This window comes from Miscanthus floridulus, chromosome 6 (assembly GCF_019320115.1).
Source record: "Miscanthus floridulus cultivar M001 chromosome 6, ASM1932011v1, whole genome shotgun sequence".
Lineage (NCBI taxonomy): Eukaryota > Viridiplantae > Streptophyta > Magnoliopsida > Poales > Poaceae > Miscanthus > Miscanthus floridulus.
Window position 1 is genome coordinate 102,676,238 of NC_089585.1, and position 24,365 is coordinate 102,700,602.

Genomic DNA, 24,365 nt, shown 5'->3' on the forward strand with positions numbered 1-24,365 from the left:
AGCACGACAAGACAAGGTGGGCAATAGAATGAGCAAGGTGGTCTGAAACACTTACTTTTCAGTTCCTTCTTCATCTTAGTTGTGCGGTCCCAGAGTTGAGACTGGTCGCGCGCCAGTTTCTCGTTGTCCTCCTTTAGGCGACCACACTCTACGGCCACATGGCTATTCTCCTCTTGGAGATGGACTACTTCGGCTTCTAAGCCTACACTACAGCTGTTACTACCAACAATGCAACAACACATGTCATGCACTTGTTGTGATAAAATGACAACTTACTTGTTTTTTCCTGCTCTGTTACTAAGCTGGACGACCAGGTTCTGGTTTTTTTGCCTCTTGCTCCGTCCTCTATTGGTCGGCGGCTTCAAGTTGGTGGCGCAAGTGTTCCACCTCGGCCGCCAGTTCTCTATTGCTTGCTGTGATCCCCTCAATCTGGTCGAAGCACTTTTTTTGGCACTTTGCGGTCTTCATCAAGTCCTGCATGTAAACAAGCTAAGTCAAACAATTCGACTGAATAGTAGGATCAAGTGGTCAAGCCAAACATACCTGGTGTCGGTGTTTCGTACAAGCACGGGCAAGTAAATTTATAGTAATGCGCGTTAGGCTCGGATGGTGTGCTAAAGGACATAAGATTTATACTGGTTCAGGCCGAATGTCCCTACGTCTAGTTTGCTGCTGCTCGTGTTATTAGCACCGTGAATGGTCTATAGTAAGGGGTACAAATGATCGAGAGAGGGACTAGTCCCAAGTCTCTGATGGAAGGGTTGAAAGGAGGTCAAGAGCTTCGCAGCCGCTTGACTATGTGTATGAGTGCATCGTATCGTTCGGTCTTAAGAGTCCATCCTTCTGATAGAGGAAGTGCATCCCCTTTTATAGAGGAAGGGGGTGGCTTTTACAAGGGCGAGGGTTTAGGATGTATATTCTACTTAGTCTTGTGTCTCATGTCTACCCAATCCTCCTCCTTCATTCTAGTGAGTGCGAAGGAAGATAGGTGCCTACAATATTGTTGATGTCTCTATAGAATGTCAGGTTGATTACAGAATGCTGCCCTGCGCAGGGTGTGGGCTGTAGTACTGTGGTTTTGACTTATTGGCCTCTCCCAGCCTTGCTCCGCATACCTTCTGGTTCCTATGAGTCTTTGTCAGAGGAACAAGGGGTCAGGGTCTGGAGCGATGATGTGGTCAAGGCCTTCTGACTTGGCAGACCTAAGGGGTCGAGAAGCTGGTGCCGCTCCCCTAGGTCCATAGTATGGTGACAGAATGTCCGTCGTGCGTGGAGATATTAAGTTCTTTTCTGGAGCGTAGTGGTTGTCATATATCTTCGTTGGGTTGCGTGTCCCAGGGCTAAAGGCGATGCCTATGACTCTATAGGGCGAGGAGCACACACCTGTATAAACCTTTCGGGCTCTGCGGTGCCCGGAAGGGTCTAAAGCACCTGTCCTGTCATCCCCTGGTAGTACTTTTCCTGCCAGGGCGCAGGGTATGGTCCTTGGAGCCACGGTTGACCCGAACGTCTTGTCTTGCCCTGTACTTATCATCTTGAGGGAATGGGGAGAAGTTGTCAGTGAGGATGAATCCAATCTTTAGATATGGAGTAGGGTGAGACTTGTTCCTTGCCGTTGGGCGAAACGGAGACCAATTCCTATCTCTTGGGTGAGACCGACCTCGCCCCTCCGGGGTCAGGCGAGGCAGAACCTATCCCTTAGCCCTCGGGCAAGACCGAGCCCGCCTTCAAGGCGTCGGGCAAGACGGAGTTTATCCCTTAGCCCTCGGGCGAGACCGAGCCTGCCTCAATGGCGTCGGGCGAGGCAGAACCAAACTCCTGTCACCCGAACAAGGGATGAAATGGTGCCCTTATGCGTCCAGAAGTTTTTCACGTTCGGTGGTTATTGGTTCCACCTTCTGGGGTACCCCGGTATTAGGTGCCCGATAGTAGCCCCCGAGCCTCTAGGTGATTCAAGTAGAACTACCTGGAGGGTGTTTTTTGACTTCGTTGAAGTTACTTCGCCAGAGGGTGTGCGCGAGCGCACCCGATGGGTGTAGCCCCTGAGCCCCCGGGTGATTCGAGTAGATTCGCCCAGGGGGTTGTATCGGTCCCTTCGCGGGTAAGGCTGAAGGACTTAGTTTTTTATCAACTGGATGTTTTTCTGAGTGGGTCGTGGCATCCTGTTTGCTGGGAACTGATTCGAGGCTAACCTAACTGGTGCTTCTACCCTTGATTTCGGATCGTTCGTGGATCCTTTCTTAGTTGGGCTGGCCAGCGAGCTTCTGGGCCCTAGGTGGGCCAAAGAGAAAAGAACAGGCCTTCGTGGCTTGCGTTTCCCAGGTGGGTAGAGAGTCTGGATTCGCCTGGGGAAGGCGAACCGTCCACCGAGATTTTTGAGGTGAGCGGATAGGGACTGCGGGCGCGTGTCTCGTGATGTGACGCGGTGGCGCGCATGGCAGGCCCGGAGATTGAGGCGGACGATTGTCCTTCTCATGTCCGTCACCCCCTATAAAACCACGGGGTTCACCCCCAAGGTTCCGTATTTCGCTCCCCTGCCTTTGCGTTCTAAAACATCCACCGCCAATCGTCCCAGCCTCCTATGCCCGCATCGCCACTGTCGACCGGCTTGCGTTCGTGTTGCAGCCGCCATCAAGCTCGCGCCTGCCCTTCCCCCCTACTGCTTTAATGGAGTTGTGGGGCAGATCAAGCATCACCTCCCAATGTCTGGAGGGCCTCATCCGCCGTGGCCTTCTCCACCCACTGTCCGCCGTCCAGGAGTGGTTGCTACCTGGCGACGAGGGTGAGCCAGCGTCGCCTGAAGGGTATGTCGTCTCTTTTGCCATCTTCCATGAGCAGGGATTCAGGGTACCCGCGCATAGATTCCTTCGGGGGCTATTGGATTACTATGAGGTAGAGCTACAGCATCTAACTCCTAATGGGATTCTGCACATGGCAGCGTTTGTTGCCCTGTGCGAGGGTTTCCTAGGGATCGATCCCCATTTTGATCTGTGGTGGTATTTCTTTAACATTAGTCTGTCAAAGAGAAAGATTGGGGGGAAGGATGTGAACGCGCTGATGGGATGTGCCAGCATTCATCTACGCCATACCCGGTCGAAGGGTTACCCATACATGCGTCTGGCGACATCCAATAAGGGATGGCACTCGTAGTGGTTTTATGTTAGGGATGATGCGAGTGCCACCCTACCGAAGTATACTGGACGTCTTATTGTGGACGTTCTGGAGTCATGGGGCTGGGGCGTCCAGTCCAAAGACAAGAAACACATCTCCGACCTTCTTTCCGCCCTCCAAGCCCTGAAGGGTCGGGGTGTAAAGGGGATGGGGATTATCGGTGCCTACCACGCTAGGAGGGTGGTGCCCCTGATGGCGCATGTGCTTCCCCTGCATCGGATGATGCCTGGGATATCGTTCGAGGGGACGGTGCTTGTTGACGAGGCGCTCCCTTACTTGGAAGTGGCACAGCGCATCAAGGAGGCGACGGAGCCGACGAAGGATTCTGTAGGCAGGGTCCTCGACATTGTGTATCCAGTGCCCGGACACCCCCCAATGCGGTCGGAGCCTAGATTCTTTGAATTCGTAAGCCCTCTTCTCCCGTGCTCTTTTCTTTTTCCTGGATCTCCATTTTTTAACACTTGCTTTATGACGTTGGGACCAACCGAGGGGGCTGGTCTTCAAGGACAGTCTGGTTCCACTGCTGAAGGACAAGGTCGTGGTGGCGGCAAATCGACTTGTGGTCGAGCGGGACAAGAAAGCAAGGGAGGAGATGAAGAAGGCGAAACGACTGAAGCAGGAGGCATGGGATCGGGGAGAGGACGTGAGCAGTGAGGACGACGACGATGATGATGATGATGACAACGACGACGAGGTAGCCGTCGGCGTGGATTGCGGCGTCCTGGAGGATGAGGACACGCTAACAAGTGGCCACCCATCCGTGCAGGGGCCCTTCCCTTTCCACGTGGAGGGAAGTGAATTGATGAGGTCAGTGGAGGCCGGTGAGTCCACCGCTTCGCACGGCGTGCCGGCCGAGGACTGGTGGACGAGGGAGGGCGGGCTTGCTGCCGCCAACCCCGAGGTGATGATGGAGGGGAGCAGCTCTGGTGCTGCACCCCATGAGACGATGGAGGGGGGCGGCTCTGGTGCCACGCCCAACGAGACGATGGAGGGGAGCGACTTCTAGTGCCGCGCCCGATGAGATGAACCCCCCTGCTTTGGAGCAGGGGGTAGGCTTGAAACGGTCCTGCACAGATGAGTCGAGGCAGGGATCTAGGGATTCGTCCCCAAAACGCTTCCGCCGGCCGAGGACGTCAACGTAAGCTACCGATTCCCCTGTTTTCATCCTTTTTCCATTTCTATTTTGACTTTAATGGTTATTACCTTTGTGCAGGTTCTTGTGGACGGGTTACCCCCTAGGGCTGGCGCCCAAGAAGAGTCTCACCCTTTAAGCGGGATAGACGGCGTCGCCTAGAGTCACCCCCGTTTTGGGCAGGAGTGGTGCTAACATCGGGACCGCGTTGGCCAACCCGACGGCGCCCGTGGTGGCTCCCACGCCCGCGGAGGTTACTGAGTGAGCGGCCTCCTCCGTGGCGGATGTGGAACAGCCGGCCAAGGGCCACATACCGTCGGTGGAGGTGGTTGTGACCGCGCCAAGCCAGGATCAGCCGGGCGCGGTCGTGGTGGCGCCTGAGGGCATAGTGCAATCCGCGCCACCAGGGGCCTAGGTGGATCCACCCGTGGCGCTTGAAGCGGCCTAGACGGAGGAGGGTCTAGCCGGAGGGTCCTCGAGTGCGGCGGTGGTGCCGCACAGGGTCAGGAGGGAGCCGCCCCCGGCCCCTTTGTCGGGACGAAGCCGCTCCCCTGCGCGGGGGGAGCCGCCGCTCCAGTGGATGGCCGCTCAGGACCCGACGTCGGCTCTTTTCTCGCTCGATGATCATTCCAAGAGCATGGAGCAGGAGGGTCTTGACATCGGGATCTCGACCATGCTGAACGCCCTGGAACAGGCCAGAGGAGCCCTCCGTGAGATCGTTATCCCTACCACTCAGGTATTTTCTAGGCTTTCTTCTTTCTTCGTATGTTTTTGTGTTTTCGCATTTCTGATACCAGTCTTCTTCCTCTTCAGGTTCTTGTTGCTCATAGCCAGAATAAATCCCAATTCCTCCGCGAGCAGAAGGCGGAGTGGGATCGCCTCTCTGAGGAGGCCTGGCTACGAGCAGACATGGCTGCCTAGCTTGCTACTGCCCAGGAGCGGGAGGCCCAGGCGCATCAGGACGCGGAGGAGGCCCACGGGATGTTCGAGGATCTATCGGCAAGGTCTAAGCTGGATGGAGAGGAGATTGCTAGGCTCCAAAAAGAGCAAGACAAGCTGCTGCAGAGGAATGCTACGGCCAATGAGAAGGCCGGCGAAGTCCTGAAGGAGCTGGAGATGGAGTGGGAACTCCGACGGGAGGCTGAGAGTAGGGCCACGGCCCTCCAGCAGAAGGTGGATGAGGACGTCGAGGTGGTCCGCTCTCTCCGGGCGAAGCTCGGTGACGCGGTGAACCGAAGGTTGAGCGCTGAAAACGTCTCCATCAAGCTAGAAAAAGAGGCTGCCTATGCATGAAGGGCCCTTCAGGTTGAGAGCGATGAGCATGATCTTCTACAAGCTGCGGTCGGGGTGGTCCTTAATGCCCTGAATGTGACGGAGCCAGTGGAGACCAGCCCGCTCGTGGCCCGTGTCGCAGGTATCATGGCTCGGGTGGGCCAGCTTGAGGAGAGTGCCTTTCACGCCAGGATTACCCAGGCCTTCACCATCGCCCACGCTCATTATGAGAAGGAAATCAACCTGAAGGTGATGAGCGAAGGCTTCCCGTCCACCTACGAGGATGAAGAGCTGGAGGAAATGGAGGAGATGGTCGCTCCCCTTGCAAAAAAACTGGCAGACAATCTGAAAGAGATGGTTCTCCCTCCGTGGGAGTAATTAGTCGAACAATTTTGAGAACAACTTATATGTAATATGTGGACAAGTGTCGGTATTTTTCGAGTCTAGACGCGGTTTCATGATTTTGTGTCGTAATTTCATTTTGTTTTCATTTTTTGTGATCTTACCAACCTGTTCCCCTGGATCTTGCCGCTGGTCTTGATGCGAGGAGATTGTTTCGAAAGAAAGAAAGGAGGTAGCAGTACCTTAACCAGCCCCCGAGTAAGGTCTGACCCCCTGCATTTGCTAGGGTCGGGGGTTACTGGAGATCGGAACTGTGGTTTTGGTGACAGGGTCGACGAAGTCCTTGGATGACATTGAACTATTCCTCGCCCTGTCTTCCAACAAAAAACCCCAACCAGGGACTCTATGGGCTCAACAAGGTGGGGCCTTCAAACCTGTGTCCCTGCATTGATTGGCTCGAGCCCCTGGGCCTTGTTAGGGTCTAAACGGGGTCGGCCGTAATTTGCGTGTTACCCCATCCTCAATTTTCGTAATCGGAGGGGCTGAGTAAACGACACTTGCCTCGACGGCTCGCGTATCTCGCTCAATGAGCTCACTAATGGGTACGTTCGTGTGGAATCCGGGTCCATCATTTGCTGATGGGGTCGGTAGAGCCCTCTGGTGGCACTCCACAACTTCTTAACCCGCCTCCTGGCAGATGCCCGAGTCGTTCGATAAGCTCAGGCGGCCCGATGGCCTCTCCTCGATGGAGATTCTATGGGTTTGGCTCGGGGTTAGAATCGAACGAGAAAAGGTTGAGACGTCCCTGTCCGCTTCTATGCGGGGTCGGGCAGGGCCGCTGGGGCTTGTCTCAGTTATTTCTCCCTAGCTCTGTTCGGCATGAGGCGGCCTTGAGCCCTTCGCGGGCCGGCCTTTGAACCTTGGCCTGTTGCCGCCTATATCGAATGAGGCGACGGCCGTTTCGTGATGTGACACGAAGCGTTGGGATATCTTGTATATGTATAACATAATTGAAATGAAGATGGGGTCGGTGATGTTACCTTGGCGGTATGTTCGTGCGGGGTTCGGGCCCTGATGATGAGGTTGGAGTAACCTGCATAAGAATCGCTATTCTTTGTTTTTTCTATCTCGGTGGTGGTCCGAGCCATTTAATTGACTTGGGCAGCCTGACAGCTTCTCCCATGGGGGAGATTCTGTAGGCGGACCCCTCTGAATCCTTCTTGCGAAGGCAGGCGTCGAAGCTAGAGATGCGGGGGGGTGTTGAGTATGATTTTTTTGGTGAACAGAAACACCGTAGCTACCGAGGCATAGGGTCTGCTAGTTCGTTCAGTTTTACTCAAAGTTTTATGCCCGTATGTCGTGCCCTTAGTTTCAAGCATACGGAGGGGTCGGGTGAGGAGGATGTCTAGACTGGTAGACATCCTCGGTAGCCCTCGAGTGATGTTCATGTCCCCACCGTCTGACGGGGTCGGAAGCTCGAGAATGAATTTTAACGCGTAAAGTAAGAAGGCAGAGATGCTTATCTTTCTTTGGTTGTTCGTTCGTCGTCTCTCCTGGGCCGAATGGCTGGCCCAGGAGATCCGTTAGGGCTCCGCTTCGTAGAGGTCCTATCGTCGGATTGTCCCGTGGTCCTGCTTGGGGAGACGAAGGGTTGTCTGCCCACATGGGTGCCTTAATTACCGCGTCCAGAGCGGGTCAGTGGTGGGCCATACCCGGGCAGTGTCCAGTTTGACTGGGGGGGAACGCCTCGTCGACTGGGGTGCGTCCCATCAGTTCCGGCGCGTTCCCTTAGGTATCAATCAGCATTGATTTTGTATTTAAAGAGGAGAAGGGAGAGGGGTTTTCATCCAACCTTTCGCCTTTCCTCAGCTGTAGTGGCTCTTCTTTAAATAGGGAGGGGGAGGGGAGTTCTCATCCTACCTCATCTTCAGCCTCTGAGCCGCTATTTCTCCTTCTTCTTCCTTTCCGCTGAATGCATCCATGCATCATGGCGGTTCCTGAGTGAGGAAGAGTAATGCCTAAGAGAGAGAAAACTCATAAATCCGTTCGTGAATCTCGAGCGTGATGTCGAGCCAAAGGTCATCCAACATAGATGAGATGGTGTATGCCGCCCTTGGTGAAGAGTCGCTGCTGCCGAAGGAGAAGGGGCGCTAGGGGGCGCCGTGCGTCGTTGACTTCGCCGTCGTTTGCCGTGCTCCTCCTTTGGCAGGAGGGGTTCCCTGTCCTGACGCCGTTGTCAGGGTTGTGGCCGGCGATGATGGCGTAGTCCCTAGATGCCCTGGCAGAGATGTCGCTGTCGGGGTCGCGGTCGTCGACGATGGCGTAGTCCCCGGACGCCCAGGTGGAGACGTCACTGTCGGGGTCGTGGTCATCGACGATGGCATAGTCCCCGGACGCCCAGGCAGAGGCGTTGTAGATGACGGCGCCTTCGAGGATCCTGCGAAGCGGCGGAACGTCGCCAATGGAGAGTGTGGCGCGGCGACCGGGGTAGACGAGTTGGCCCGTGTACACGCCCCGGACGTCGCCGATGGAGAGCGTGGTGCGGTGGCCACAGTAATACTTGTAGTAAGCTAAGCAGAGACTGTAATTGAATAATTTTATGGGGGAAGCCCCCGAGTAAACAGTCCTAAATTACAAGTATATTAGTCCTTTCTGTGATGAAATCACTTTGTAAGTGGTGAATTTGCGTGAAGAATGAACAAATCTTCATCTATTGCCTAGGGCAAGTAGTTTCATAACTTTCTCTCTTTTTGTAGAAATGGTCTTAGTGTCCTCCGACCCTTCTCACAATCTAAGTCATAAGAAACCTAAGATCGTGGGCGAACCAATTCTGACATGATCTGGTGAGCAAAGAGGTTGCAGCCGCTGGGGCGTGGGTCTCCCACAGTCCTACTAGTTGTATTCAGAATTTGTTCCCAAAATCTTAGCCCTTAGGACTTATTTATGAGAAGAATGGAAAGCTTAGGGAATGTTTGCAAATATAACACAGGAGGTTTTTTGCAAGGGTAATAGTTGTATTACATATGCCACATGTTATGACCACATGCCAGCCCCCGAGTGAGGTCTGACCCCTCGCGACTTGCAGGGGTCGGAAGTCACTAAGGATCGGGGGCTTATTATGACAAAAACTAATAAGGAAGAGTGTATGCTTATTTTAAGGATAAAAACGACGTAGCTGCTCAATGTTCCAGGCGTTAGTGAAGACCTCGCCGTTGATGGTTTTCAACCGGTAGGCGCCTAGGCGAAGTACTTCCGTGACAACATAAGGCCCTTCCTAGGGCGGGGAGAGTTTGTGGCGGTCCTTGTTGCTCTATACAAGACAGAGGACGAGGTCTCTGACGTTGAAGGCTTGACCCCGCACCCGTCGGCTGTGGTACCACCGCAATGTTTGTTGGTACTTAGCTGAACGGAGGAGGGCGATGTCGCGGGCTTCATCCAACTGGTCCTAGCGTCTTGGTGAGATGCCTCGACTCCCTGTTCGTCGTATGCTCTGATTCTTGGTGCTCCATAGTCGAGGTCCGTCGGGAGAATGGCCTCGGAACCATAGACCATGAAGAAAGGTGTGTAGCCGGTGGCTCGGCTAGGAGTTGTCCTTAGGCTCCAGAGCATGGCCGGGAGCTCAGCGAGCCAGCGCATGCCGAACTTGTTCAGACAGTTGAAAATTCTGGGTTTGAGGCCTTGAAGAAGCATGCCGTTTGCACGCTCGACCTGCCCGTTCGTTCGGGGGTGTGCAACGGCTGCCCAATCGATCTGGATGTGTTGTTCATCACAGAATCAAACGAATTTCCTACCGGTGAACTACGTGCCGTTGTCTGTGATGATGGAGTTCGGTACTCCAAAGCGATGGATGATGTCGAGGAAGAACAGCACAGCTTGCTCGGATTTGATCGTGGATATTGGTTGGGCTTCAATCCATTTTGTAAACTTGTCTATGGTGACAAGCAGGTGGGTAAAGCCCCCGGGCACCTTTTTGAGTGGCCCAACCAGGTCGAGCCCCTAGACTGCAAAGGGTCACATGATGGGGATCATCTGGAGAGCCTGGGCTGGGAGGTGTGTTTGCCGAGTGTAGTACTGGCACCCTTCGCAGGTGCGTATAATTTGCTCGGCATCGGCTACCGCGGTGGGCCAGTAGAAACCTTGTCGGAATGCATTCCCAACCAAGGTTCTTGGTGTGGCATGATGACCGCATACTCCACTGTGGATGTCGCCCAGCAGGAGTTTTCCCTGTTCGCCAGGGATACAGAGTTGCAGAATTCTGATGTGACTTTGTTTGTAGAGTTCACCCTCTACAAGAACGAAGGACTTGGCGCGTCGTGCGAGCCGTCGGGCTTCCGTCTTATCTGCCAGTAGTATGTCGTGGAGGAGGTAGTCGAGGTAAAGCATTCTCTAGTCATCGAGAGGGTCGGACTCCACTACTGGGTCCTCTTCAAGCTCCATGACCTCGGGGTTGGGCGGAGCAGTTGGCGGATTGGCTCCGGGGGTCGGTCTAGAAGGGCCATCATTGGCTTGTTCCGACCCCGCGTAGCGTACCGAGGGTTTGTGTTGATCACTAGTAAAGACGCCTGTTGGGACTGGCTCTCGGCCGGATGCTGCTTTTGCGAGCGTGTCGGCCGCTTCGTTGAGGCGCCTGGGGATGTGATTGAGTTTGAGGCCGTCGAATTTGTCCTCCAGACGTCGAACCTCTTAACAGTATGCCTCCATCTTGGTGTCATGGCAGCATGACTCTTTCATAACCTGGTTGACGACCAGCTGAGAGTCGCCCCTGACATCGAGGCATCGAATGCCCAGCTTGATGGCGATTCGTAGGCCGTTGATGAGCGCTTCGTATTCTGCAGTATTATTTGATGAGGGGAAATGAAGCCGAACCATGTACCTTATGTGGACCCCAAGGGGGGATACAAAGACTAGTCCTGCCCTAGCGCCCTTCTTCATCAGCGATCTGTCGAAGTACATTGTCCAGTACTCTTGATCGACGGCTACTGGTGGCATCTGGACCTCGGTCCACTCCACGATGAAGTCAGCTAGTGCCTAAGATTTGATCATCGTTCGTGGGGCATAAGAAATGCCCTGATCCATCAGCTCGAGTGCCCACTTTGCGGTTCTTCCTATAGCATCATGGCTACGAATGACCTCACCGAGGGGGAACGACGTCACTACTGTCACGGGGTGTGACTCGAAGTAGTGGCGTAGCTTCCTTTTGGTGATGAGGACGGTGTAGAGGAGTTTCTGGATCTGGGAGTAGCGGGTTTTGGAGTCGGATAACACCTCGCTGATGAAATATACAGGGTGCTGTACCCTGAAGGCATGTCACTACTGTCACAATATTTATACTGGTTTGGGCCAAATATCCCTACGTCTAGTTTGCTGCTGCTTGTGTTATTAGCACCGTGAACGGTTTGTAGTAAGGGGTACAAACGATCAAGAGAGGGACTGGTCCCAAGTCTCTGATGGAAGGGTTGAAAGGAGGTCAAGAGCTTCGTAGCCGCTTGACTATGTGTATGAGTGCGTCGTATCGTTCGGTCTTAAGTGTCCGTCCTTCTGATGGAGGAAGCGCATCCCCTTTTATAGAGGAAGAGGGTGGCTTTTACAAGGGCGAGGGTTTAGGATGTATATTCTACTTAGTCTTGTGGCTCACGTCTACCCAATCCTCCTCCTTCATTCTGGTGAGTGCGAAGGAAGATAGGTGCCTACAATACTATTGATGTCTCTGTAGAATGTCAGGTTGATTACAGAATGCTGCCCTGCGCAGGGTGTGGGCTATAGTACTGTGGTTTTGACTTATTGGCCTCTCCCAGCCTTGCTCCGCACGCCTTCTGGTTCCTGTGAGTCTTTGTCGGAGGAACGAGGGGTCGGGGTCCGGAGCAACAACGTGGTCAAGGCCTTCTGACTTGGTGGACCTGAGGGGTCGGGAAGTGGGTGCCACTCCCCTGGGTCCATAGTATGGTGACGGAATGTCCGTCGTGCGTGGAGATATTAAGTCCTTTTCTGGAGGATAGTGGTTGTCGTATATCTTCGTCGGGTTGCGTGTCCTAGGGCTGAAGGCGGCGCCTATGACTCTATAAGGCGAGGAGCACGCACTTGTATAACCTTTTGGGCTCTGCGGTGCCCGGAAGGGTCTAAAGCACCTATCCTGTCATCCCCTGGCAGTACTTTTCCTGCTAGGGCACAGGGTATGGTCCTTAGAGCCACGGTTGACCCGAACGTCTTGTCTTGCCCTGTACTTATCATCTTGAGGGAATGGGGAGAAGTTGTCAGGGAGGATGAATCCAATCTTTAGGTATGGAGCAGGGTGAGACTCGTTCCTTGCGTCGGGCGAAACAAAGACCAATTCCTATCTCTCGGGTGAGACCGACCTCGCCCCTCCGGGGTTGGGTGAAGCGGAACCTATCCCTCAGCCCTCGGGCGAGACCGAGCCCACCTTCAAGGTGTCGGGCGAGACGGAGTTTATCCCTTGCCCTCGGGCGAGACCGAGCCTATCTCAATGGCGTCGGGCGAGGTGGAACCAAACTCCTATCACCCGAACAAGGGATGAAACGGCGCCCTTATGCGTCCAGAAGTTTTTCACATTCAGTGGTTATTGGTTCCACCTTCTGGGGTACCCTGGTATTAGGTCCCCAACACCTGGACTTCCGTCACCAGACGTTTTGCCGCTCGTTCAACTTTTAGGGTCTCTTCGACCTCTGGGATTTCCTCATGCATAACCCACTGGTCGTTCCGCCAGCGTGACACATACGCATGTTGTCGTTTGTCTTGGGGGCGGCCCAGGACCTCTTCTACTTCATCCTCTTCGGCCTCTTGTTTAGGAAGCGGTGCTGGTCTGGAGTTTGTAGTCTCTGCGATCACTATGGCTTTCCCACGAGCTGTAGCATCGGCAAGCGTGCTCTGTGCCACCTCCGGCTGCTGCTCCTCGGCTTGGTCTGATCTCCTTGACGCCGAAGTATCCCCCTCAGCAGGGTTAGTGCTCGGAGTAGTTGAACTTGGCTCGGCTCTCTGCTCGACCAGCTGCTCGGGGACTGTCGTCTGGTCACTCGTCTGCTGAGGTTCTAGTGGATTTTCTTCTATAGGTTCCTCCACGGCTGGCTGCTGTGCAGTTCTCTCCACCATTGCTGGCGAAGCCATGCCGCACCCAGCTAGCTGGTCGGGATTTTCGGTGGATGCTGACCTAATGTATCAGAGATAAGTTCAGAGGACAACAATATTCAAATATAAATTGTAAGCTTACATCAAGGTTACAGATACTTACAGCTTGGAAGCACGGAATGATGTGGCGAAGGCGCGTCTCTTCGTCCGTGCTTGCTCCACGTGCTCTGTAGGTGTCACCGGGTCTCTTTCCATGACCAGTACCGGCGCCGAGGCTTGGTGCTCGACCCCTTGGCCGCTTGTCCTCTGTGTTGCAATAGTCGGTGATGCGATCCCTGCTGGCGCGGAGGAGCCACCCTGCTCCGTCGACTCCAGTTGTCTCCTCTTTCGAATGACGAGTCAGAAGATGTCTGCATCCTCTGTTTCATCATCTGACAGTGGGAAGATGGCCTGACGACGCTTGCTGGCCGCCGGCCGCTTGCCAGTAGCTCTGGCTGTTGCCTCCTCTCCAACTCCGAGCACCGCCCAGTCGACGTCTTCGGTCCTGGTGCTAGTCTGGGCAGTTGGGCCGGCAACTTGTGGCCACTCTACGCCAGGGGGTGGAGACACGAACACTGCTGCTCTGTCATGACCTTTACTCTGGGAAACATAAAGGCGACAAAATAGTAAGTTTTTGTTACAACATAACTCTACTGGTACAAAGCAGCATAATTTACCTTTGGGGGAGGTCAGGCCAGCTTGAAGGCGTGCTCGATGTCGCTCAACCTGACATAATTTGGATCAGCTAAGTTGAATAGCTCTCTAATCCTGGCTTTGACTTCTATCTTGTCAAGCGTCACTTGCCTGGTCCTAGTTGGGTCTGTGCTGCCTTGGTACTCATAGCCAGGATGTACCCTCCTCTGGCAAGGCTGGATCCTTCGGCTGACAAAGTTCCTGACCACGCTCGGACCATCCAGTTTCTTCCATGGGATCATCTCAAGAAGTTCTGAAATCTGCTCCAAGTGCTCGGGCTTCTCCGACCAGCTATTCTTCTTCTCCGGAATGAACCCCACGTCGCATAATGTGATCGTGTTCGGCTCCTCACGGATGTAGAACCACTTCTTGTACCAGTCGTCCAAAGATGTGTTCCAGGGGCAGTGCAAGTACTGGGCCTTCATCCCGTCACGCAGATTGAGGTATACGCCTTCGGCTATCTTCGAGCCACCGCTTCCTTTCTTCCGCAGATAGAAAAGATGGCGAAAGAGGTCAAAATGGGGATGGAAGCCACCATATGCTTCGCAAAGATGGATGAAGGTGGAGACAAGAAGAATCGAGTTGGGATGCAGATTGCAAATCCCAATCTCGTAATACAAACAGAGCCCCTGAAGGAAAGGGTGCACTGGAACCCCAAAACCCCGCTTGAAGAAATCCTCGAAAACCACAATCTCACCTGGTTGTGGATCGGGGTAGCTTTCTCCTTCCGGCGCGCGCCATCCCGCGAGTGCCTTGTTGTGGAGCACTCCCATGGTGACAAGGTCTTCGATGGTCTGCTCGTTGCTCCTTGACTTCCACCACTCATTCGCCATGACTCTGGCTTTCTTCTGGGCGTCTTTCTTTGCCATTAATCTGTCCTGGCTAAAGGGGTGGATATGGTGGAGGGGTGATTGGTGATGATCTTGGAGGTATAGGGTTTGGCAAGAGGACGAAGAAGGCTCATAATGGGGATCGGTAAAAAATAACTTACCAGTTCTATATTATAAATAACCAAGAGTTCCGCCGTTTCGTCCGCCTGAGATTCTTGGGAGACGTGCGCACGCGCCGCAGACGGTTGTTTTCACAACCTCAAGATCTACCCAATAAGTGCGCCCCTTCGTTACCAGTATACGTGCCTCTTCGTTGCTAGTGTGAGAGGGCCCACACTGACGCACCTCCTTACAGGTGCCAAGCGACTATTTGCTAGAAAGGACAAGACAGTGTGACGTGCTATAACCGTCTGCTTTTTTGACCAGGCGTGTCAGATTGGACTTAACAAAGTAAGAAGATAAATAAATACACCAAATAATAATACAAGAGGCGTTCTTTTTTTCGCTGCATGTCTTGTGCTTGGGGACTGCTCCGATCACTGCCGTGCTCGGGGACTGCCCAGACCACTCTCGTGCTTGGTGACTGCTCCGACCACTGCCGTGCTTGGGGACTGCCCAGACCACTTCCGTGCTCGGGGACTGCCCAGACCACTTCCGTGCTCGGGGACTGCTCCGACCACTGCTGTGTTCGGGAATTGTCCCGACCACTGCTCGGAGACTGTTCTCCTCGGCTACATGTGATTTGTACTCACATACAGTTGAGAGACATTTATTTAGACCTTGCTACAAGGCTCATACTTCGCCTTCCAGCAAGCTCGGGGACTACATCGGTACGATGCACCTGCCGGTGCATCTCGTATCACCTGTAAGACGATTTGATTTTTAACTCCAGTGGAAATTCTTTTTGGACCCTAGCACCACGTGCCTACGTCACCTACTACCAGGCTTGGGGACTAAGTGGGCACACTTCACCTTACGGTGAATGCGTTTATTTAATCGACCCCTATGCTTTGACTGATTTGTTAGGATTACTATCGTGCTCGGGAACTGTCCCGACCACTGCTCGGAGACTGTTCTCCTCGGCTACATGTGATTTGTACTCATATACAGTTGAGAGACATTTATTTAGACCTTGCTACAAGGCTCATACTTCGCCTTCCAGCAAGCTCGGGGACTACATCGGTACGATGCACCTGCCGGTGCATCTCGTATCGCCTGTACAACGATTGGGTTCTCAACTTAACTGAGAATTCTTTTTGGACCCTGGCACCACGTGCCTACGTCACCTACTACCAGGCTCAGGGACTAAGTGGTCACACTTCACCTTGCGGTGAATGTGTTTGTTTTTCGACTACTACGCCTATGATGATCAAGGACGCTACGCTTCGAGACGCACTTACATTTCTTTTTAGAAATATAAGTGGGCACACTTCCCAGGACGGAAGTCTTTTTCTTTTTTCTTAAGAGCACCACACATTCTTCGGACAACCTACTTCTCCGATTGAATACGGTGGTCAGAGACGTCAAGAACTCAAGCCTCAATGTTCGGAGAAGGTTAAAATGGCGTGTCGCAGTATAATACATGGTGCTCGGGGACTAGCTGTAGGGGTATTGACCCCTATACCCTTACGGCTAGGCTTGGGCCGGCCCAGATCAGAGGGTCCGGTCCACCAAAGGACGACACGCGGCCCGGCCAACTTGTTCGGAGTCCCGCGCAAGGAGTCAAGACAGATTTGGCAATTAAGCAAGATCCTGATCGGTTAGAATAGGAATCCTTATCCGACCACCTATGGCAATTGTAACTGGCTAGGATTAGTTTCCAGATCTGTAACCCTGCTCTCCGCACTATATAAGGCGGGCAGGGGACCCCTCTAAAAAATATCTCTCATTGACATACAACAATACAATCAGACGCAGGACGTAGGTATTACGCCTTCTTGGCGGCCGAACTTGGATAAAACCTCGTGTCTGTCTTGCGTCACCGTCTTGTTTGTAGCTTACGCATCTGTATGCCGACAATCTACTATCTTGGGCATACCCCTAGGTAGACTGCCGACCATATTTCGTCGACAGATGCCGAGCTCGGAGCCAAGATCTGTGGCTTCGAGATACCGGCCACGTCAACGTCATCTAGGATGCCCTGCTGTGCACGGCCAGGCACCTCGGAGCCAAGATCTGTGGCGCCGAGACGTGTTATCTCAGAGCCATGAGTCCTGGCGCCGACCTCCAGGGTCCAAATATGAGTTTACGTCTCCCAGTGGGCTAAACGTAAATTTTCTTCAAAAAAAAAGACCAAATTGCAAAAAAAAATGGGTATAAAATACATGATGAAGAAGACCAAGACATATGTATTTCTATCCGGTTCCTATTTCATAACTCAATGAAGAACTTAAGGATTTGAAAATTCCCTTCAAAATAGCTATTTTTCTATATGTGACACAATAGCTATTTTCTCTATATAGATTACGGTGTGGTTTTTGGCTTTTTCGTTACTAGAATTTGGTTGTACTCTTGGCAAAATCCTGGACCGCCACTGATTTTGACTATATAACGAAGTATAATCATATTACAAGCTGTATATTTTAACGGTATATAAACAGATTATGAGCGGTACGTAACAGAGCAGATGGCCATCCGCGTGGCGACGCGAGCGGCGGTATCGGCGAGGGGATTCGGCTTGTCCTGCTCCCGGCGCCGGGTAGCCGGCTAACGGCAGCGACGACGTCCCTGGGCCCCTCAGAAGCGACGTGCACGCACGGGCGCTCGGGGAGGACGGGAGATGGCGTCCACCCACCGTGCCGCTCTAGCTCGGATGGTCAACCGATCGGGAAAACTTGGCGGGCGGATTGTCTGCGAGTTCCTTTTGGCTTTTGGCCGGCGCGTAACCGGCCGGCCGACGGCGAGGCTGGGTGAGGTTGGCGCGGAGGCGAGGCGAGGGTTTCGCGGATTAGCCAACTCGCATGCATGTGTTGTCTCCAGACCGGCAGGATCATGCGCGGATGAGCGGGTAGGTCGCGGGGCACGTCCCCGCAGGCCGCCGGCTGACAGGACGAGACTACTCCACAGGTCGAGTTAGTTGAAGCCGTGCTCCACTGCTCTCCCTCCAAAAAGGTTCACTGCCGTGCTACTGCTACATGAGGAAGTTAAAATCCGAAAGCACAGTGGCATGCACGCCAGGATTTGAATGGGGCATTGCATGATGGATAAAGGGCGGGCCGTACGTGATAAGCCCAGCCCGCTGCATGTACCAGTACGTGCTCGATTGCATGCTTTATTATTCTGAGAGTCGTAACGGAAACCGGTCAAGACGCCTTTTGCAATTCCGCGGGTAAAGTAAATAAAGTTGCCGCGAGGCTAGCCATAGACAGCCGGCGGAAACGAAATTATGCGGCGCGGCGCGGTATCTTTCGGTATCAACTCCACTGGCTCCGGCGCCCCATCGATCGATCCATCTTGACTTTGTTGACTTGTTGCATATGAGTAGTTAGTTGTTCGAGAGCACTGAACAACTTTTACCTGCATGCATATGGTCTAGCTCCCCAACCGCACGGCACACGAGCACAGATGATAGAAGATAGATGATGTACGTGGAACTCGAGGTAGAGTGAATCACACACTTGAAGTACGTTGTACACCCATGCTGTACCATGCAAATAACAAACAGCTACGTACGTTATATTCATGCCCACGCGTATGCACATTTTTAATATTTTGTATTGGGCGTATATAGTAGCTATCAGCATTCATTTCGTAGCTTCGCTTACAAGTGCAGCAAAAACTCCGCGCCCTACGTTCGCCGCCGGTACGGTACTTTCTCTGCACATGGAGCGGTTTCTACGTACTGCCGTTTCTGAGGACCGGACGTTTGTTTGTCACTCGATGGAGGAGCACTATGAGTACGTACCGGATATGCATGTATACCTAGCTGCTCTAGCCTCGATCGCCTACGTGGCTCGTATCAAACTTCATGTCTCACACGTACGTACAGTTATCGTCTCTCCCTCCTTTTGCATGCTAGCTTCAAACGCAAGTCACACGTACGATAACAAAGCAGACTATTAGAGAGTCTATAAGTAACCACCGAATAAGCAGCATGTACAGTACCCTTCTTGTGTGTGTGTGTGTGTGTGTGTGTGTGTGTGTGTGTGTGTGTGAGTGAGAGAGAGAGAGAGAGAGAGAGTGTGTGTAGAGAGAGAGTAGCACCGGAGTGTACATGCATGTACACACACGACAGATGGACACAGGGCTGACAGGCAAGAAGGATCGGTGCATGGGATGGGAGGCTTGCCCTTGAAACAATCGATCGATGGGCAGTTGGGGAATCACATCGCTTCGTCTTTGCCCTTTAGTACGCACGGACGCGCGTGAGAGGAGAAAGCAGAGAGGAGGAACAGCGCCAAGTAGAGAGTAGAGACTCGAGAGAGACGCAATGCATATATGATGAGGTGCTGCCGCTGCCTCTGCCTGCGTGGCCACACACAGAGCTACTCCGTAGCTTATGTACACAGGAGGAAAATCATCGCTAGCCAATGCAACTCGTGAATCGCCGGTGCCATGATCGATCGATGGCGTTTCGCGCTAAGCTCACTACACCACGAGCGAGGCTCCGTGAAAAGACCCGGTACAGCTTTCTGTTTCGTCGTTACGCCTATATCCTTGTACACAGGAGGATCGTTCTCCCGGCCCTTTTCGATCGCGGCATGCAGTGGAAGTGGAAGGGGCAGTGGTCGATGGTACGCGTACTTGCCATGACATGTCGCGCGGGCCCCGGCGCATTGATTGCGCGCGAGGGACGTGCACATGAGACCCGGATGGGAATGGGTTCGGACGTGTGGTGCACGCCTCGCTGGGTTGATCCGGGGAGATCAACGTACGGCAAGTGCTACGTTCCGCGTGTTGTCGCGTTTCCTATACAGATACAGAGTCGATCTGCGTGGCCCATGCATGCATGCATGTGTGTGTGTGCGTCCGTCCGTTGTTGCAGGCCCGGCCGGCGCTCGGTACGGTGTTCCGGCCTGTCCGGTCCGGAAAACCACTCGCCTCCCCCGAGGCCCCGACCATGCATTTCCCTCGATCTGCGTCAATCGTTTAAAATTTGGCTTGATCAGTCGTTGCGTTCAGCTAGCTTTCCATCTTTGGTCTGGATTGAGTGATCGAGTCAGTCAAGCGTGATGGCACGCTGAGGGACGTGTGTGTCCTACAAAAGATTAATTAACATCGTCATGAAGTTGTACCACCAGATTTGCATATGTTTGTATATGTTGTGCTTGTGCAAACTCGCTCATACTTCGACTTTTGTTTCAGATACTAGCTAACTAAGGTACTTAGATTTTCATATGCAACATAAGCATACATCATAATCTGCAGGTACTAATATTCTACATACTTTGATTCCCAGAGTGATCTGATCTTGGTGATGCAGATCATTTTGATCGAACGGCTGTGCGGTGGTGGAGAGGGTGCTCCCGGGCCCGGACCATAGAAAAGTCGCTCCTAGCTCGTTGGGGTTCAGTCTTTTCGTAGGAATCGAGTACTAGATGGTATGGTAAGTAAGAGCAATAAATGTGCTAAAGCATTCTGCACTATCTAGGGCTCTCCATGGAATCCAAATACAGACGCGACAGATGAGAACGCACACATCGGTCACCATTAGCTCTACGAATTGATACTAGTCTAAATGGTAGCTGCACTGCCATGTACTGTACTAGTACTACTTCTAGTGTGAAGAAAGTTGCACTGCGAGCACAAGTTACGCGGCCGTGCTGGTGGCAAACAAAGCAGCAGTGAAATTTCTCGCGCGCGCGGCCGCTGGTGGCAAACAAAGCAGCAGTGAAATTTCTCGCGCGCGCATGCATGCACATAGCAAGGCATCAGATGCGCGGCCTCTCTCTCTCTCTCACACACACACGCACACACACACGCGACACACTCACGCCCAGCACAGGACGATGGAGGCCGGCCAGGGTAGGCGGGTACGTTTCCTAAAACTAACCAGGCATCGGTGCTGAGCCTCGTCCCACAAGTCTTGTCCCAATAAACGCCGCGGCGCGAGCTGAGATTAATTACCGGAGTGCCCTCCGGCCACTGGCCTCCCTCCTCCGTCCCTCCCTTAGCCGTGAAGTCCTCGGTTGAGCCACTCACATTTGAGGCAACCTAGAGCGTGTGTGTAACATGCCTGCTCACACGCCTAGGTTTATAGCTACCTAGCTAGCTTAGGGCTCCAACTGCATGCACAGGCTTGAGCCGACTTTTCCTGCCCACGCTTTTACCCTGCCTGCCCCGGCCTGGTGGATGCATGCAGCGCCACTGCATGGATGCATTTGGCATGCTGCAGTACTGCTCGCCTTCCGGGCCCTCGTCTTCTTTATAACCATGCGCCACACTAAAAGCTCAAGCGGTTCTGCCAGTCCAATTCGTTTTCGTTCCAGTGTGCAGTGCAGTGCAGGCCGGTGAGAAGAGAGGTCGAGCTAGCTAGCCTTCAGTGGGAGCGAGGGCAGGGCCCGGCCGGGCCGGGAGAGATACGATGGGGCACCACTCCTGCTGCAACAAGCAGAAGGTCCGGAGGGGCCTGTGGTCGCCGGAGGAGGACGAGAAGCTCATCAAGTACATCACCACGCACGGCCATGGCTGCTGGAGCTCAGTCCCGAGACAAGCAGGTACATTACACACGCGCGTGTTCATGTATAGGCTATGATACACAGGTGCAGACACATTTGTGTGGTAGTAGTTGTTTATTTCATAATCTGCAGCTAGCTAGGAGCGTGTGCTTCTCACTAACTCACTTCACTGTGTGCGTGCTTTCATGCAGGGCTGCAGCGGTGCGGCAAGAGCTGCAGGCTGAGATGGATCAACTACCTGAGGCCGGACCTCAAGAGGGGAAGCTTCTCGCAGCAGGAGGAGGCCCTCATCGTTGAGCTCCACAGGGTGCTTGGGAACAGGTAATCCTACAGGCTACACGCAAATCAGCTATGCATACATGTGACCCTGCTGCTTTCCCTGCACGACGCAGTTCCTTTATCTATGCATGCAACTGCCCATATACAAGTAATATAATGCTCAAGCACAATATATATATCGCATTAACTTGCTTGGGACAAAGGAAAGGGACGCAAATGGAAAATGTAGATAGCTAAATGTGTGCCACTGCACTACAGGTGGGCCCAGATCGCCAAGCACCTGCCTGGCAGAACGGACAACGAGGTGAAGAACTTCTGGAACTCCACCATCAAGAAGAAGCTCATCTCCCAGGCTGTGGGCAGCCTCCATCCCGGTAATAACAACACGCGTCCCTTCTTCCCCCACACCGCAGGTAAATCCTGTGCGGTAGTACATTTTACTGTTCCTCCCACCATCTTGCTTCGTCCCTTCGCTTTGTATGTGGACTGTGGTGTCAAATTCTTTGGTTTCTATTGTCGTTTCATCTTTTACGATCTACTACTAAGAGTATAGTGAAAAAAACACGGCTTCCTCTTTGGACAGAACAAGTTAATCTGAGAAACCGACACCGATGTTTTTCTGAAGAAACACAGACTGACACAAATCGAGCATGTCGCGGAGCACAATTCTAACATGGCTTCGCTGCAATGCTAGCCGCAGACCTGTACTACAACATTCTGGACGGAGCTGCAGGACAGGGCCTCGCGACCGCCGGATGCGCGCCGCTGAACGGGGCGGCGGACAGAGCGTCAGCTCAAGCAGTGGTGGGCCTCACGCAGTCTCCTCCTCCCATGCTGCACAACAACCACCCCGCGGCGTGGGCGGATTTCGTCTCCCAGCAGCTCTTCCTCCCCGGCCACGGCGGCGTCCACGGCGGTGGCGGCGATCTCCAGTACGCCGCCGTCGACGGGGAGTTCGTCAAGCAGTGCGGCCGCGCGGCGGATGCCTACCCGCCTGAGGACGGCGGCGGCGGTGGCGCGAGCCAGTGCAAGCCGATAGCTGCCGATCTCGTGCCACAACAGGCGGAAGGCGCCACGGCGCGGAGCCTGATCCCGGCGGTGTTTCTTGAACCCAAGTGTGCCGCCGGCGATTTCATGCCCGAACCGGCTATGGCTCCAGTGATGGACTTCATGGAAGCCATCCTGGCGGGGTCGTCGTCGACGTCGGCTGCCAGCGCTTCGTCTCTCGACAGCTTCTCCGCGAACGCCGGCATGCGGTCTCATTGTTGGATTCCCTGAATTATCTTAGCACTAACTTCAATTCGATAGATGGATGATTCATCATCAAGCACCAAGTATCAGATATAATTACGTATAGAATTTATGAAATAATTAATATAGATTTAGGTTTCTCTCAGGGGTAGTAACAACATAAGTTACATGTAAATATGTTTACGTATATAACGTTGTTATAATGTGTAGCGAAGGTAAGCATATACTCCTATATAAGTGGGTGTCGGTCACGTGCCAAGAAGGAATAGTACTTGAAACTCCTTTACCGCTATTTGTAGTGTGCATGTTATTGAACACGGATGCGCGGCTAGAGATTCTTATATTATTCATGAAAGTGTACCTCTTTTTTTACTTGCATATGAATGATGCACACTATATACATTCTTTTTAGAGAGTTGCTATATATTTCAGGTGCTTTAATTTTTCTAGGAACAATTTTATACAACCAACTTGTATAATTAAAAGGACAACTAACGAGAGACAGTTCACAATTTTCTTCCATAACTACATGTTAATTGAATAACAAAAAAAAATTCAGGCATCTAATATATAGGAGAAGTGTTATTTTAATTGCCAAGTGGCATACTTCGGCTCAAATCTGAAAATTGTTGCAACAAGGTTCCACGAGTCTAACTTCAGCTAGTTTGTATAGCGATAGCTAAATCAAAATTTACATTAGGCGCTGAAAAAAAATTGTGGTCGTGCCGAGGCTCATTAAGTAAAAGTAGAGTTTAACAATACAAAGTTTGGACTGTAATTGGTGATTACCTAGCCAAGACATTCGGTGAGATCCCTCGGTTGTGATTACAAATAAACTACTTGCCGACAACGTTAATGTCGACAGAATATCATCGGCAGTCCTCCGAGTGGTATCCCACGAAGGTAGATTGATCGCAGAGATGCGTGTAATCAAGAACAAGAAGGCAACAGAGACACACGAGTTAGACAGGTTCAGGCCGTCAGTATGACGTAATACCCTACTCATGTGGTCTGTTGGATTGTATTGGCTATCGTATGATATTGCGTGAGTTTGGAGGGGGTTCATGCCTGCCTTATATAGTCCGGGGGGCAGGGTTACAAGTCGGTTAGATCTGGGAGATAACCGGAAAGTAATAACAGATTACAGGAATCATGGAATCATACGTATCCTAACAGATCTCGTAGTATCTTCAGGATATCTTCCCGGTGTCTTACGGATGGCGCCGAGCAGTGTCATGCCCCCCAAGGCTTCGTCTTGTGGGCTGGGCCGCCCCAGGGGACGCAGCCCATGTGGTCTGCCGTGGGTATTCGGAGTCGTACCCTCCACAGTTAAGCTACTAGCACGACAGCAAACAACAAAGTATGCCCTAAACCAAGCGGGCTAAAGGGCATCGTCCTCCAACCCAGTGGCCACACGATCAGAAAATAGCGCTTGAAGGGCCTCATGCTTGGAGGCCGACAACGAAGCAATGGAGATGTCCTGAAACCTGTCGAAAGCCTTGGGTCCAGTCTCTACGTGCGCATGCAAGAGTTAGAAAAGCAGTTAGGACTAAATTTATCCAGGCATAACAAATAAAGGGTGGATGCATTTTTTTCTAGGAAATGGAAAACTAGAGGGTTTCTCTAACCCCTTCTTCCACGCAAGGTTTGCCAAGTCAA

The 24,365-nt window shown here is 52.8% G+C and overlaps 1 protein-coding gene across 2 annotated transcripts; it reads left to right on the top strand.

The window, feature by feature from the left end:
• The first annotated feature begins 20,681 nt into the window (after positions 1-20,681).
• On the top strand, positions 20,682-23,069 carry LOC136458847 (myb-related protein Zm38-like). Of its 2 annotated transcripts, none has more exons than XM_066458761.1 (4): positions 20,682-21,215; positions 21,368-21,497; positions 21,714-21,829; positions 22,150-23,069. In XM_066458761.1, exons 1-4 carry the CDS (start codon positions 21,083-21,085, stop codon positions 22,731-22,733), a joined length of 963 nt encoding a protein of 320 aa, XP_066314858.1. In that variant the 5' UTR covers positions 20,682-21,082; the 3' UTR covers positions 22,734-23,069. The 2 variants fall into 2 exon arrangements, with proteins under 2 accessions (XP_066314858.1, XP_066314859.1); XM_066458762.1 differs by having other exon boundaries at positions 20,690-21,215; positions 22,156-23,068.
• Positions 23,070-24,365: the final 1,296 nt, after the last annotated feature.